General features: G+C 62.1%; 1 protein-coding gene across 4 annotated transcripts in view; it reads right to left on the minus strand.

Moving 5' to 3' along the window:
* The window catches only part of SPNS2 (SPNS lysolipid transporter 2, sphingosine-1-phosphate), a 29,584-nt gene extending 20,334 nt beyond the window's left edge, over positions 1-9,250 (minus strand). Inside the window, exon 1 of one of the 4 annotated variants that reach the window (XM_059380021.1) lies at positions 8,727-9,132. In XM_059380021.1, the coding sequence (XP_059236004.1) occupies positions 8,727-9,096 (370 nt within the window). In that variant the 5' untranslated portion in view covers positions 9,097-9,132. Of the gene's footprint in view, positions 1-8,726 lie in introns of all 4 variants that reach the window. The other 3 variants (XM_059380024.1, XM_059380022.1, XM_059380023.1) reach the window with 3 other exon arrangements.
* Positions 9,251-15,380: the final 6,130 nt, after the last annotated feature.

A 15,380-nucleotide genomic window follows, 5' to 3' on the forward strand; every position in this document is an offset into this window, starting at 1 on the left:
CAAAGGAGCCCAGCACCCCAGGGCCTGGGCTTATGTCCACAGCCTGAGCTCCAGGAAGAACCCTCCCTGGGAACAGGGCCTCATGGAAGCTTTAAGGGGCCATTTTCCCTCTTAGTGGCCAGGAAGGGGCTACGGCCACAGGCGGGTGAGATCTGCTGGCCGCTGGCTCGGGAAGCATGTGTCACAGCAGCCCGCTGGTTGTCTCGGATTTTCCTCTGGGCCCCAGCCTGGCTCGGGCCCACACACCCCTCCCTTCTTCCCACCACAGCCTTATTTTTAGCCTCTTTCCTGGAGGCTGAGGTTTGGTGGGGTCACAGGACGGGCCTCCCGCCCAGGAGCAGCCTCCTTAGCCCAGGCCAAGCCCCTGTACCAGCCTGGGGCGTGCCAAGTGGAGCCCCCAGCCACCACATAGCCACAGCTGCCAGTCCAGCCTCTCGACCCACAGTCAGGATCATTGCACAGGGGCCTCCTCCCTGGCCCAAGGAAATGTGCTCGCCCACTGACTCCCAGTTACACTCCTCCCAAGCACCAAGGGTCTCGCCTCTCACCCAAAGCCAACCGTCCCTCCTGCCCCCTGGGGACGCTGCCCTGGGGCACCCCTGGCCTGGGCCTCCCTTCTGCCTCCTGCACGGCAGCCCCTAATCTTGTCCTGGTGGTGGAAACTGTCCTGACTCGCTCCCTCTGCCAGCCGCTCCTCCCTCTCCCTCCTTCATAGCTGAGTTGGTATAAGAGTCCCCCTGCCCCCAACTCAGTGTCCTCCTCTCCATTTCTCCCCTGAAACCAGCCTTCCTGGTGGCTTGGCCCCACCCTCCTCCCCATCCAGAGTGGCCCATGGCGCTCCCCAGACCAGAGTCCCATCCCCCTGCAGCCCCATGAGTGACCCCGGAGAGTCCCCCTTCTTCTGTACCCGGCCTCCTCCAGGGGCTCCAGCACCCTTCTGCAGTCTGACCTTACCTGCACTGTCCATCTCCACCTGAGTCCTGGGCTCAGGAGCAGACACTGAGGCCCGGCAGCCGCCAGCTCTGGCGAGAGCAGAGTCACCCACCAGTTCCTCTCCGTTCACTGGCCGACCCCAGTATCAGTAACGCTACCCCCACGGTGCTCCCTGGGTTAACTGAGGGTGACGGCTGCCTCGTGCCACCCCTGTGAGATGCTCGTCCCAGCCTTCAGGCTTCTGAGCCTTGACGACAGCTGGGCCCTCCTCCTGGGGTGGGGGGGGGCGCTTCCACCCGTGTCCAGGGCCCAGACCCAAGGTCATGTCTCCCAATTGCCCCCGACTCCCTCCTCTGATGCTCTTGTTGAAGAGTTGGCGCCGGACCTGGTCACAGATATTCACAGTGTCACCCCCCCACACACACACTGCTGGTCCTCAGGAGACCGCAGAGAAGCCAGATCCGGATCCTAACCTGCTGCAATCATGGAGGCCTCCCCAAGACCAAGGTAGAAGAGGAAATCACACTGACCTCAGGAGCCCCAAGCCCAGACCAGCCTCAGATGCAAGTCTGGGACCACATGACCCTGAGGTTCCTTCCCACCTTGTCAGCCAGGGCTGGGCATGCCCCCAAACACAAATGCCCACACCCCACATTCACCCTGCCTTTTTCAGAGCAGCAGACAGCTTAGCGGAATTCCCAAGAGCACGGCCTCCAGAGGCCGACCATCTGGGTTAAAATCTTGGCTTCTCCACTTATCCTGCTGTGTGACCTCAGGCAAGTTACTTAACCTCTCTGTGTCTGTATCCTCCTCGGTGATAGGTCTTAATTCTAAGATCTGAGTCACCTGGTTGTGAGGCTTCCGTGCATTAATCAGTACAAAGTGCTTAGAACATAGCCTGGCACACAATAGGTCATCAGCAAGTTACGAAATGTCCTCAGGGACAGGAGCCTCGGCCACGACCAAAGAGCAGGGCGAAGTCCCCCCTCACGGTTCTTTTCTCCAAAAAGGGGCAAATGGCAGGAAAGACAGGGGCTGGGGCTGGGAAGGGATGGGCCACGCCTGCCACTGGCTGGTCCGTCTCAGAGGGACTGGGTCCCCTGTGGAGAGCTCAGAGTGGCTGCTCTGGGAGGATCACTGCCACTCCAAGGCTCAGCCAGAGCTCCCGCCCCAGTAATTACAGGAGCCCGAGGGCCTGACTACGCTGACCTGGCTCTGGAAGGCTAAGGCTGCGAGCCACAGGCGGGCCCTGTGGGCACCCCCCCCACCCCGCCCCCAGCCCGAGGGGACTGGCCAAGGCTGTCCCTGAGCCGGACCCACTTTCATGCGCAGTCGCTTCTAACCTGCCTCCAGAGCTTCCGTGGGGCCACATCCTGCCCATCCCCTGGGGAGGAACTGAGGGACTTCCGGGAGCATCTGGCCTGTGCTCTGAGCCTCGGACTGCCCCTCAGACAGCTCCCCAGGACCCCCCATCCCTGCAGCCTCCACACTTGTCATATACACACCCAGGTCCGCTGACCACTACCCCCACGTCACTGGATAGATCTGGGGCATTCTGTCAGAACAGCTCGGCAGTGCTCTCTACAGGGACCATGAGGCCGAGGCCCCCAGCCCCTGGCTGACAAGGCAGGAAGGGACCTCAGGGTCAGCCCCGCGGAGAGGCCCCACCTCCTCCCTAGAGGACCCAGACCCCAAGCGTGTGACCCTAAAGACCCTGCAGCTGCAGCAGCCCCTTCCTGTGGGTGCTAGGAAGGAGTACCCCCCCCACCGTCCAAACCCCCGTGCTCAGGGCCCTCCCCAATCCCACCGAGTCTCTGTGCCCAGAGTGGGCAGGGACAGGCGGCCTGGCCTCTGTCCCGAGGTTCTAGTCTATCATTTGGGGCCAGCTTTCCTGGAACCGATTTGGCCTTAGTAATTTGGGGGCTCTGCACAGCCACTCCTTCCCTGACACGCCCCCACCCCTGCCCCTGGCCCGGCTCAGGGACTCTCCTGAGACCACCAGGGCCACACTTATCCTGACCCACAGACCCTGGATGAGGCCGGGGGTAGGGGGAGATAAAGCCTTAGCGGCTGAGACCCATGGCGGCTCCCACCTCTCAGACACTAGATGGACATTCAGAAGGGAACGTGGGGCAGAGGCTGCCGGGCCAGGCGGGGACCGGCCAGTGTCCCTCACCTCACCTAACGCCCCTTCCCACCTCCATACCAACTGCCCACATGATTGCTGGAAACAGCGAGTGACCCGGCAACAGCAGCGGCCCAGACACAGCCTGTGCTCCTTGCTTCCCAGGAGCCTGTTGGGCAAACCCGCGCAGGACGGTGACGGGACCGTGAGGAGCACACAGAGCTCACCGGTGGCAGGGCACAGCCCCAGTCCGGGCCCCAGGGCAGCGGAGGGACCCCTGTGAGGGGACGCCCTCCCAGCCTCCATGCTGCTCACTTCTGCAACAGTGTAGGTGCTCTGCCCCTCACCCAGCTACCCTCAGGGCTCCTGTCACCAGCCTCCCTGCCGCCAGGAGAGGGCCAGGCTCTCACCGTGTGGCCCAGGACCAGCCTGCAGAGGAGACCCAAGAGTCACCTCCCGAACATACAGAAGCCATTCTGCCCCACATGGGGCAATGAGACCCCTCCGCCAGGGCTGGGGGTGGGGGCAGATGGGCCCCCCCCGGACCACGTCCCCCCATCCTTCCCATTCACGCAGGGCCCACAGCCTGCTGTATGCTGTGGTGGGGAGAGAAGCACCTCACTGGCCCCAGCACGAGGACCCAGGCCTCAGCAGGGTCATCCGAACCCACCAGGGCCCCCAGCCTAAAAGAACCCGCGGGTTGAGGTGGGACTGGATCTAACCACCCCTGGCACCTGGCCACACCTTGGCCAGCCCCCAGTGCAGACGACTAAGGTCGGCCCCTTGAAATGGGGCAGGTGTGCTGAAGGCTGTGGTTGGAAGCTGGGAAGCCTTCCGGAAGGAGGCCAAGGCACCACGGAGACCCCCCCAGGGGAGACTGGGCTCAGCTGCTAGCAGCCACTGGGGAACTGGCCTGGTTGTCCTGGGGAAGGAGGGCACAGGCAGAGCTGGTAGCAGGGGCGGCAGGCAGCAGGGACCACGGGCCTCACACTACCCTTGGGAGCAAGACCCTAACCACAGAAAGGGAGGGACAGAACCATCAATGGTGCACTCAGGCTCAGAGAGGGTCAGGCTCTGCCTTAGGTGACACAGCAGGTCTGACACAGCCAGAAACAGGAAGCTGGGCTGGGAAGATGGGGACAGTCAGGGCCACACAGGGAGCCTGAGGACCCAGCCAGGGCCCTCGTCACCTCCCTTGCTCTCATCCCCTCTGCCGCAGGGCTTCAGGCCCCCATACCCAGGCAGAAACCCAAGCCCCTTCCTATCCGGGGAAGGATGGGAGCCCCTCCTCTCTGACCCCCTCAGGGATCTGCAGCCCTCCCACTCCTCACAAGGCAGGAAACAGAGGCAGAGCTGGCCAGTAATGCCCTGGGTCCCAGACCAAGTAGCGTGTTCAAGGCATGTCCACTGACAGGCCCAGAGCGCAGCCGGAAGGTGTGGAGACGGGCACTGGCGGTGAGTCATTTGGCCCTGGCGGTCTAGGCCAGCCCGGCCGCTCACCTGCCTGCTGGCCTGCCAGACAGGCCCTCTGGAATGTGGCCCTGGGACACCGCACCCGGCAGAAGTTACCGCTGACGTGGCCGCAGCCGGGCCACCCAAGGGGATGAGGCCCCCCGAGGTGTGGACCATCTCTATCCACAAAGATAGCCACAAAGCGGGGAGCCTGACCTGGCTTCCACCCAGCCAAGTGACCCTGGACAAGGCCCTGGGCCTCTGCCTCCCCATCTGTCAGCCCCGAACAGACTCAGCCAGGCTGACCGTAGCCAGAAGCCCAGGCTGGCAGCACCCCCCACCCAATCCTACCCCCAGCTCAGGTGTCCTGCCAGGCCGATGGGCCCTCCTGGGTTTGTGTTGAGGAGCAGTTGCCATGGGCCACAGCCACGGCTTCTTCGCCAGGAAAGGGCTCCCCCAGGCAGGGCTCTGCCTCTCCTCCGCAGCCCCTACCCTGCCCCAGTTCCAGCGCCCCGTCCATGACAGGCTGGGTCAGAGGCAAAGAAAACCGGGTCTCAGGGAAGTTGGGGCAGAGCCTCCTCTCCCAACAGCCACTCTCCGGCGGTACACAAGGCCTGCACCAGCGCTTCCGGCTGGGCCCGTCTCCAGGAGCCCAATGATGCCTCCTACACCCTTGGCTCTGCTTCCATTTCACAGATGGAAGAGGGGGAGCCCAGAGGCAGCCCTGGCACCAGGACACAGACCTGGGGAGAGGGACCCCAAGACCCTCGCTAGACGGGCCTCTCTTCCTCCTGAGCTGCTAGCCATGACTGGACTCAGAGTGGAGAGCAGGGGCCCTGGGAGCAGAGCCACAGTGCACCTGCTCAGAGGGCCCTTGCCCTGGCCGGAAGCAGGGGCTGTGCACCCCCACCACCACCAAGAGGACGCTGCCCTGGGAGGGGGTGGGGTCCTGGTCCCGCTTGTTTCGCCCTGCGAGCTTTAATAGGTGCCTGTCCCCTCTGCGCACACAGCAGATGGCCCGAAGCATCTAGAGGTGACTGCTGGGCTACGTTGATTTTACTCAGCTGAAGCCACCCCAAAAGGAAGGCCAGGGCCAGGGCTGGGCCCTTCTCACCTGCTTCTGAGGCCTACTGCCCTCAGGGGGTTCTCATGGGGAGGAGGAGAGGCCATAATTAGCTGGGAATGCGGGGACAGAGCCAGATGCTGCCGCAGTTCCCAGGATGGAGACCGGCCTGCTGAAGAAGGGAGGGGTTCTCAGAGGGACCTGGAAGGGACTATGCCACACAAACATGGGCAGGGCGCAGGGCCGGCCCAGCGGGTGCAGAGGCCCGGCAGGGATGGCACTGACAGGGTGCAGCTCTCCTGGGGGTCTGCTTGGCCCAGGTGCTTAAGAACATCCTCCCGGACTCCCCCAACCCAGGAGGTAGAGAGGAGGACGCGGCAACCGCAAGGCTCAGGGGACACCCCCAAGGTCACCCAGCTGGGAAGCTGAAGAGCCTGACTCCAACTCTGGCATCAAAGATGGGGTCCGTGCCACCCACCGCAGTGACCCAGCCGCCGTGGCCCCTGAAATGGGCCGGACCCACCTGACATGAGCTGCAACTGTAGGTCACGTGCCGTGTTCCAAAAGTCAGTATGCAAGAAAGAGAGAGCTGTCCCATGGATAGCTTTTATATGAATGACACGGTGACACTTTCAGATAGAGCGGGTTGAATAAAATACATTAATTCACTTATTTCTTCTTACTTTTCTGATGTGGCTGCTAGGAATATTTAAATTATGTATATGGCTTGCATGGTATTTCTTCTGGACAGAGCTGGCCCCTACCATAAAGACAGAAAGGCGCAAGACAGCTTAAAGAGAGAGACGGAAACTCTCCATTCTTTGACGAGGAGGCCAGGGCCACGTGGGGGAGGTTCTCAGGGCCAGGTGGGCCAAATGTCAAAGACCACCGAGCCATTCAGGGCTTGCCTCCCCTCCCGTGTCCCAGCTGGGGCAGCCAGCGACAGGTAGACTCGGGCCTAGGATGAGCCCTCTCCTGCCCTCCCCCACCAAACACATCACGCTGTACCAGTTGTCATAGAGACAGGAATCTTCCTACAAACTGAACTCAGGACAGGGGCGTTGGGGGAGTCTGCCATAAAGAGAGGGAGAGGGAGCCAGGCTTATCCGGAGAGGAAATCTGTGTATGTTGTTGGGTGTTGGGGGAGGGGCCGGCCGGGACAGGGAGGGACAGGCAGCTCAGGCCTGCTGTTTGCACAGGGTTTTCCGGGCCTTCCTCCCCACGGCCCCACGCCCCTCTTAACTGCCATTCTCCATCCCCCCCTTACCCATTCACTCGAAATTTCCTATCTCGTGCTCCCATGCTAACTCTGGGACCTGAGGAGGGCTAGGCAGATAAGCCCCACAGCTCCCTGATCCCACCCCCTCCCCTCAGTCCCTGGCAGAGTCAGTGTCCCTGAGAACACCAGGGAGGGGTGGTCTGGGGCCGGAAAAAAACAAGCAGTAAAGTGTCACAATGCCAGAAGCAGCTCCATTCAGCGTCCAGCAGGAACTGGGAAGTCTCCCCCCAGACTGAGGCTTACTTGGGGGTCGAGTGCCAGCCTCATCCGACCTCCCTGGCCATCTCGGACATGAGGGGCACGGGGGCCTCAGTCTCCTCTATATTCAGAAGTCCCCAGCGTTCTCTGACTTCTCCCCACTTTAGGGGGACACCTAAGCTCCCAGGTCCCAGGCAGCATGTCCGGAGTATTCTTGCTGAGCTGACCCAAGAGCCTCCTGGACATGGCCCAGCTCAGGATCTGGTGCCACAGGCACCCGCTTCCAGCTCCCTGGAACGGGAGAGAACGGAGGGCCAGGGCGTTCTGAGCGTGGGGGGTGGGGGAGGATCTCCCATCAGAGCTCTTCCCTTTAACTTGACACAAAACCCCACTCAACAGAGGAGACTGAGGCCAGGAGAAGGGAAGGAGACCCAGGGCCACACAGTTTACACCAGGACTCTCCTCTCTCCTCTCCCCCAACCTACAAAGTTCTCTTTACAGTATGTCCAAAATTCCTCCTCCTATCTCTCTCTCCCTCTCTCTCATTTTTCCTTTTGGTTGTTCCAGATTCTTGCCAGGCTGTGCTTGGGCTGGTTCTGGGCCCAGGTGCCATGTGTAGTCACCGCTCTTCTCCTGCAGGGAGCCCCCATACCCGCTGGCCAGAGTGCTTTCCTCTCAAGGTTACACCATTCTCACCTAGAGGCAGCTCAGTCCACGGAAGGGCCCTACTTGCAGAGCCCTGAGAACGGGGGAGGGGGAGTGAGCAGCCAGAACCCCAGAAGCCCGTCCATCCCCCCAGGGCCCAGGGATCAACCACCTCACCAACAGGAAACAGACCTAAACACTGAGACTGGCCCAAGGTCACACACCAAGCACCTGAGAGGCAAATCTGGGACTAGAAACCAGCAGGGTTATCGACCCCCACCCCAACCCCAAGGCGGGTTCCCAGAGACGCTCCCACGGGACGCGGCAGCCCCCTCTCCAGCCCCAGCGGCCTGTGCCCTACCCCAGGCCCCAAGCGCCACAGAGCAGGGGGAGGCGTCTTCAGGCCTGTAGCCAGGGCCAGCTGCAAACCGCATCCTGGGTCCCCAGGCGCCGCGGACCCGCCCCGCCCCTCCCTCCGCTCCCCGCAGCCCCAGCCTTTGTCAGCCACGCGCTCACACACAGATCCGCGCCGCCCGCGCGCACACACCCGGTCTACCCTGGCGCACACCCGCAAGGGGCGCGCGCACTCGCTGCTCGCACGCAGGGGAGTGGAGCGGCGGAGGAAGGAAGGAGCTGACTCGCTAGGGCCCGACAGACCGCCCGGGCTGGGGGAAGGGGAAGAGAGGCCGGGGAACCTGCGGCTGGGGCGGGAGGGGGCGCGGAGGCGAGAACACAGAGACACGCAGAGGATACTCTCAGAGAAGAGGACAAGGGATGGGACGTCAAGGGCTGGCGAGGACGCGCCGGCTACTCCGGGGATGGGGACTCCTTTGGCCCCTGGCTCGGCGGCGCGGGGTTGTGGGGAGCGAGGAGTCGGTCTGTGGACTGGACCTGTGTTTGCCCCAGTTGTGCCAGAGCACTGAGCCCTCAGAAACCTACATAAGGCTGGAATACAGGGACCAGAGGACCAAAGGCTTCCCGGGGTGCCTCCAGGCGGGGGTCCTGGTTCTCGGGCGGGGGCACCCGCTCACCTGCTACGGTGTACCTGTCCAGGTAGTTGAGCACGTTGCCCAGGCTGAGGATGGCCGCAGCTGCCCCCCGTCCGCGGCCCAGGCTGGCTGGTTTGGGCTGCTGAACGCCGGGGCCCTTGGCAGCGGCTGCGCAGCCGGGGGTGCCGGGGGCGCCGGGGGGTCCGGACGGGGCCCGCCTCACGCTGCCCGACAGCGTCTGCACCTCGTCGTCCGCTGCCGCAACTCCAGCTGCGCCCACGCCCCGCGCCCCGCAGCAGCCGCCACCTCCAGCCCCTCGCGGCGCCCCCCGGCGCCGGCGCCGCCGCTCCGCGTCCGCCTCCTCCTCCTCCGCGCCGCCCGCCGCCGCCGAGGCGCATTCCAGGCACATCATGCCGGCCGCGGCGGCGGGGGGCGCGGGGGGCGCGGGGCCTAACCCGGGCCCCCTCAGGGCGTGCGTGCGCCGCGGAGCCGCTGCTGCACCATCCCGGCCGGCCCGTCGGCTCCTACGCTCCGGCCCGGCTGCGCGCGGCCCGCGTACCCCGATGCGCCGCCGCCGCCGGAGCGCTGACAGCTGCGGCCCGGCCCCGCCCACCGCGCGACGCCCAATCGGCGCGCGGCTCGGCCCGGCCCCGCCCCGCCCCGCACGTGCTGCCCCGGGCCGCCGACGGGGGCGCAGTGCGCCGCGCGGCCGCTGGGCGGGGGCGGGCTGGGGGTTGCCCACTCCCGCGCGCGGCGTCCGGGGAGCGGTGAGAGGGTCTCGGGCGGTGGGCGGGGCGCCCAGCCGTGCGGCCCCCCGCCCTGATGGAGTCGGCCTGGGGAGAGCCCGGCCGCGTGCCCGGCGCGGGCTAGGTGGGGGCCTGGCCGGACGCAGACCACTGTTTGCCCACCGCCCCGGGGAAGCCGCGCTCTAGCTCCTGAACTCTGCCTGGTACCACTCCGGGCGTGCGCGCCGGGACCCTCCCCGAGCCCCCGGGGCCCCGAGAGGCAGGCCCTGGCAAGGGGAGCGGGGCTCCCACGGGGCCTCCCCAAGCTGCGGACTCCCAGCTGCGCAGGGAAGGGACGCACCCCGGGCAGGCCCGCAGTTCTCTCTGGGTGCCCGTCTCTCCCGCGGGTAGAGAGGACAGGTTTCAGTCTGCAAGTCTGAGTGGTCGCCGCCCGCAGTGAAGGAGGCCGAGTCCTGCTCCCGGGGAGAGTGGTCGAGTCACTTCCGTGTTCAGGGCCACAACCCATCTCAGAAGAGCTGTGGTTCTGTGTCCCACCCCCAGCCCCAGCCCCTCCATCTGTTTGAGGCTTTGGCTGAAGTTAAAATCCCATGTCAAGTGCTGAGGGCAGAATGTCAGCACTACACAGAGCCTGGAAACCCAGAAGTACACCATGTTTCACAGATGGGTCCCTGCCTCCAGAAAAGACCCCATCATGGACATCCAGCTAGCTCGTGGCCCAGTCGGTGCTGACCCTGCACTCTGATACCACCCTCCTGGGATGGGAGCTACGTCCCCACCGAGGTCTGTTCTGGACCCCATGTCCACAGGTAGGTGCGGGTCCCACGAAAGTGTTGGCCATGGTGAGTCACAGCATACCTAAGAGGTGAGGCAGCACGAGGTACCCTCTTCCTGCTGAGAACAGAGTTAACCCCAGGCTGGTAGTGTTTCTTGGCGCCTTTGAGGTGTGTTCTAAATCCTGCAAAGTGACTAAAAATATGCTTCGGTGTGTTGGGTGTGGATGACGGTCACGGGAGGGCCAGGAAACACACTCCATTCTGAAAGTTCCTGGCTGCCTCTTTCCAGCTTGAAGCTGGATACGGGAAATTCTGCTGGGCGCTCTGGGACGACCCGGGCTCAACAGGCCAGCACAGACCTAGGAGCTCCCTGGGGCTGGGGCTCAGTCCTGGCAGTGTCCCCTACTAACTGGGGGGGGGGGTGTGCCAGCAAGGGGCCAGCATCCATCTGTGGGGCTGCATCCATCTGTGGGGCTGCACCCAGCTGTCCAGCTGTGAAGGAGACACAACCACAGCTCAAAGCACAACCCCAAGCCCCCTTCCCTCTCACCAAAAGTCCTCCTCCTTCCAGCCATAGCCTGCCTGGGGAGATGGTTTAAGCTCTTGACCAGAAAGGGGAGCACTTCCTTTCCAGGGCCCAGTAGGCCCAGAGCAGGAGAAGAGGTCAGAGTTTCGAGCCTTCAAATTTGGGGCTCCTCTGAGCAGCTCTTCTTACTGTGTGGGGTTTCCTGAGGTTTTAACTCCAAGACACTCTATAGAGCAAGTATGTGGGGGAATCCTGGGCCACCAAGGGCAGGATGAGAGGGAGGACAAGACTGGTTGGTGTGACCCTGGGCAAATCACTGCAGTCTCCTGAGAGCCTCCGGCAGTATCAACGGACCATCAGCCAGACAATTTGCAGGGCCCTTATCTCCAGTGCCAGTGAAGAGACCGAGACCCACGTAAGAGAAGGGATGTGTCCAAGGTCACATGCCTGGTGAGCAAAGGGACTTGCACTGAACCCAGGTGTGCCTGCCCCTGATGCAATGCGTCCTCTGCTGCCCCACGATGCTGCTCTGAGCTCCACAAGGTCCCTCCCCTGATCTCAGGGATGGCTAAAGGCCTTCCATGTTTGTGTGTGATGCCTGGGCCACACCAGGTTTCCTGACCGAGGAACTGGACTTTTCAGAGCCTTTAACGGAGGGCATACACTGTGCGTCTCCCAGGGGGAGGTGTAGGCTGCCGTGTCCCCATGACCCACAGAGCATTTGGTATGGTGTCTCGAGCTTTGCAGAGCATCCTCGGAAACACCAGCTTCCCCAAGGCTGATAATGGGGAGCTTGGTCCCCTCTGCCCATCCCCCAGGGCTCAGGCCTGTCTCTTCCCTTCTCAAGTGGGCACCCCCGCCCTCAGCAGGCTCTCAGCAATCACCCACGTGCCCTGGACACCCCAACCTCCATCTCTAGATGTGGCCTCATCTTCACACACACCCCCACCCAGATCTCCCACAGCTTCCTGAACTCAGCACAATCAGAACTGAACTCCCCATAAGCCATGCCATTCTGGTATTACTTATCTCTTGCCAAATAGCACCGTCCTCCTCATTGTCACTGCAGAGGGCACCTGGGGCCACGGGGGACTCCTTCTGCCTTGACAACCACATCTGGGGCCTGTCCACTTTTTGTCTTCCAGACCCCAGTGTCCCATTGCTCACTGACCCAACTCAACATCTTACCTTTTTGCAACCCAAGACCATCTACCCCAAAACCCCCCTCCAGTCTTTCCTCCTAACTTTTTGCCAGTAACTTTCTAAATCACACACGGGACCTCATGACTACCTTGCACACCGCCTTTCCACGGCTCCCTACTGCCCATAGGGTAAAAACCTCTAAGTTCCTTAACACAGTCTCCAAGACCCATCAGAACCCTTCATGACCCATGCCGATCTCCAGCCTCAGATCCTACTGGCAGGCTCTCAAACTTACCCCTGAACTCATGGATATCTCACTTTCCAGAGCCTGGAAGCTTATAGGAATTGGGGTGCGTGCACATAGTCTCTGGTCTCCCCTCAATGCTATGACATTCAGGACCACGGAGAGCGTCACCTGGGAGCCCCCTCTCCCTGCTCTGCCTCCCGGGTCTACCCAGCTCACTCCTCTCCCTTTCCGTCAAAAACCCAGCACAGATCAGGACTTCCTCCAAGAAGCCCTCCTTGACCCACCTGGAAAATGTCCTCCTCTGGGCTACTTGAGTAACCTGTGTATGCTTCCTTCCCACCAAACTCGTTGTGTTGATTATGTTTGTACAAAAGTCTACTCCCCACCCGGCACACCTCACCCCCCCAACCATGAGCCTTAGGGCCCTGTACCCCATCAGATTCCTCCCCACAGCCCAGTGCAGAGGAGGTGCACGGAGCATGTTTGTTGATTGAATGAGTAAATGACATTTAGCAGGTGCACAGGAAGGGTGTGTTGATTTGCATCGGGTCCCTGTTGCTCTGAGTGACTCAGACACCACCCAGATTCCTCTCATGGCCCCTCTAGAGGAGGCATTTTCTCCCTGACTGACTCCACCCTCCATCACCATCCATGTGCCATTTGCCTCCACCCTCTGATTACCTTTCCCCCAAGTCAGCACCCAGCTCCGGGGAGATGGCAGCCCCTCTTGGCTACTGCCGTTGCCATGCAGGGGACTCATCCAGGCTGCTCCATCCCCCAGCCTGGGCCTGCCTCGCGAGTTCTGCTCAGAATGCTCTGTCCCTGCCTCTCTCTCCTGCCCAGAACAGATGGCTGAGTCCCCACAAACACAGAAGTCCCTGTTCTGTCATTTGAACATTTTTAATGCTTTCTAAATGATCGAAGCTTCAGTCTCCTCTGATCGGGGACTCCGACTACCAGAAACAAAGGATCCCTTGAAGGACCCTGAGCCCAGCTTCTTCCCGGTCCCGGTCCCGCCAAGAGGCTGCATCTGAGAGGGGGCCCGTGACCTGCCCAAGATGGTTATGATGGACACCATCACTGCTTGTGTTTGTTTCCTTCCGCTGCTGTTACGTTTTGATATCCAGAGTCTCTTCCCCCTTCCCAGCAGCACCCTGGTTTCCTGGGCTTAACAGAGCTAAAAATCAAGGAATGCCCAAGGGTCCCACTGGACTCTTTTGCCCCAGGCTTTAAATCCTGACTGGGGTGGCAAGAAAACGGGGAAGATTGTCTGGCCCTTTGGGGAGGGTCCCCTGTAAGAGGGCTCCCCTGAACTCAGGGGTGGCTAAAGGCCTTCCACATTTGTGCATGATGCCTGGACCACACCAGGTTTCCTGACCGAGGGGCTGGACTTTTCAGAGCCTTTAACGGAGGGCATACACTGAACCCAGCCTCCTGAATCTGGACTATGTCCCTTAATTCTCTGAGCCCCAAATATGCTTCCAGCAAATCCCTCCCTTGCCTAGCATGGCCGCTCAGCTCCTTCTGCACACAGGCCCCAGCCCCACCGGACAGAGTCACATAGAGGGGGCACACTCTCCTGTGTTACGGGGAAAGCTTAGTGCCAGTGGCCACCCCCCCCCCCAACCGCCAGCTCTTGTCGAGAGGCCACATTCAACCCAAACGTCCACATTCCCACTCAGACAGGGAGGAAAGTCGGGCACTCCAGGGGATGGGACAGACATACCCGTGTTTGGTGTTGCAGGGACACCATCTCGAGGGTTGGTGTGACCATCTCAAGGCCCGTGCCCCACCCTCCAGGCCTGAGGGCCGTGTGGAAGAGCCGACCTACCGCCAAGCCTCCCCTGCTGACCCGCAGACACAGAGAAGAGCACAGGCACACACCTGCATGCCGTGATGACACCTGGGAGCTGGAAAGCACACTTTGTCTGGCACGAGCCGGCAGAGGGAGTGGATCAAGCCTGAGGGCCTGGGCCTGCTGACCGTACACGCCCCACAAATGAGGCTATCAAGAGTCTCCAGGCCTCAGGGATTACTCAGAATTGTCCTTTAGGCCAGACAGGTGTGATGGGTTGACCACTCCTCTGCTCAGCTAAGCGGTTGGGCACCTGTGGCCCCGGGGCGGCAAGGCCTGAGTGACCGCCCGGTGAGACAGGAGTGTGGGAGCATGAGCAGCTGGCCAGGACAGCCGGCAGAGCAGGCCGGGTCTCTCACCTCCCAGAGGCCGCCGGCCCAGGCCCCCGCCCTGCCCCCAAACTTGAGATGAGAACACCCTAAACTCCAAGCTGGGCATTCTGTCCAGCTCAGTCCCAGCCAGGCCCACGCTGCCCAGCCCCGTGACAAAACCCTGGGACGCACTGAGTCAGAGAAACCCGGGGTTCAGGACTCGAGTCCCAGCTCCCAGACAGTCTCTCCTGCCCCCAAAGCACACACAGCCCCACAGGACCACAGAAGCCTTCTGCCTTCCCCATCCCGCACCTCTCCTGGGCCCACCTTCTCCTGGAGGATTGCCCTTCCCCCACACCTTCTCCTGCTGTTGGCCAGCTCCTCCCCCAACCTGCCTGCGCAGAGGCTCTTGGGGGACAGAACCCTTTCCTCTGCCCACAGGGGTGGTGTGCCTCACCTGGCCTGGCGTTTCCCTGCCTGTGTTGGGCTGTGAGGTCCAGGGGCAGGGTTGGATCAGCGTCTCCACCCACCACCTGTTTCTGATCATCCTCCCCAGCTGCTGGACGCTGGGGTGGGAGAGGTAGGGTGACCATTCTGACTCTTGGGAGCCTCTCAAGGCTCCTTTCGATGGGTGCAGGGTGGAAGGGTCAGGCCTCAGAGCAGGGCTTCCACGGGCCTCGGCCCAGCCTGTAAGAATCACACAATGGGGGCTGGAAAAGCCACACTCAACACCCCTCTTAACACACAGCTGGGAGTGTGAGGCACAGGAAGCGTCCCAGGTCACAGCTGGTGCTGCCCAGTGGGTCCTTGGCATCCTGCCCACCCCCCCAGACTGGGCCTCTCCTTCTTAGCAGAAACCAAGTCTGACTGGGGGCTCACACGTTTGGTCTTCATCTGTTTCCGCACAGAGCTCCTAAAACTCTTGGAATTTCCTCAATGCTGAGAGACCTGAAGGTGCCTTTTGTTTGTTAATGAGGGGGCATTTGGGCCCCACGTAAGGGGGGCTGGTGGCCGGGAGAACCCGGTCCCATCCCCTGACCTCTGGTGACAGACGGCGGATGGGCTGGAGGTCGAATCAATCACCAAAAGCCAATG

Source organism: Mustela nigripes, chromosome 16, assembly GCF_022355385.1.
Source record: "Mustela nigripes isolate SB6536 chromosome 16, MUSNIG.SB6536, whole genome shotgun sequence".
Classification (NCBI taxonomy): Eukaryota; Metazoa; Chordata; class Mammalia; order Carnivora; family Mustelidae; genus Mustela; species Mustela nigripes.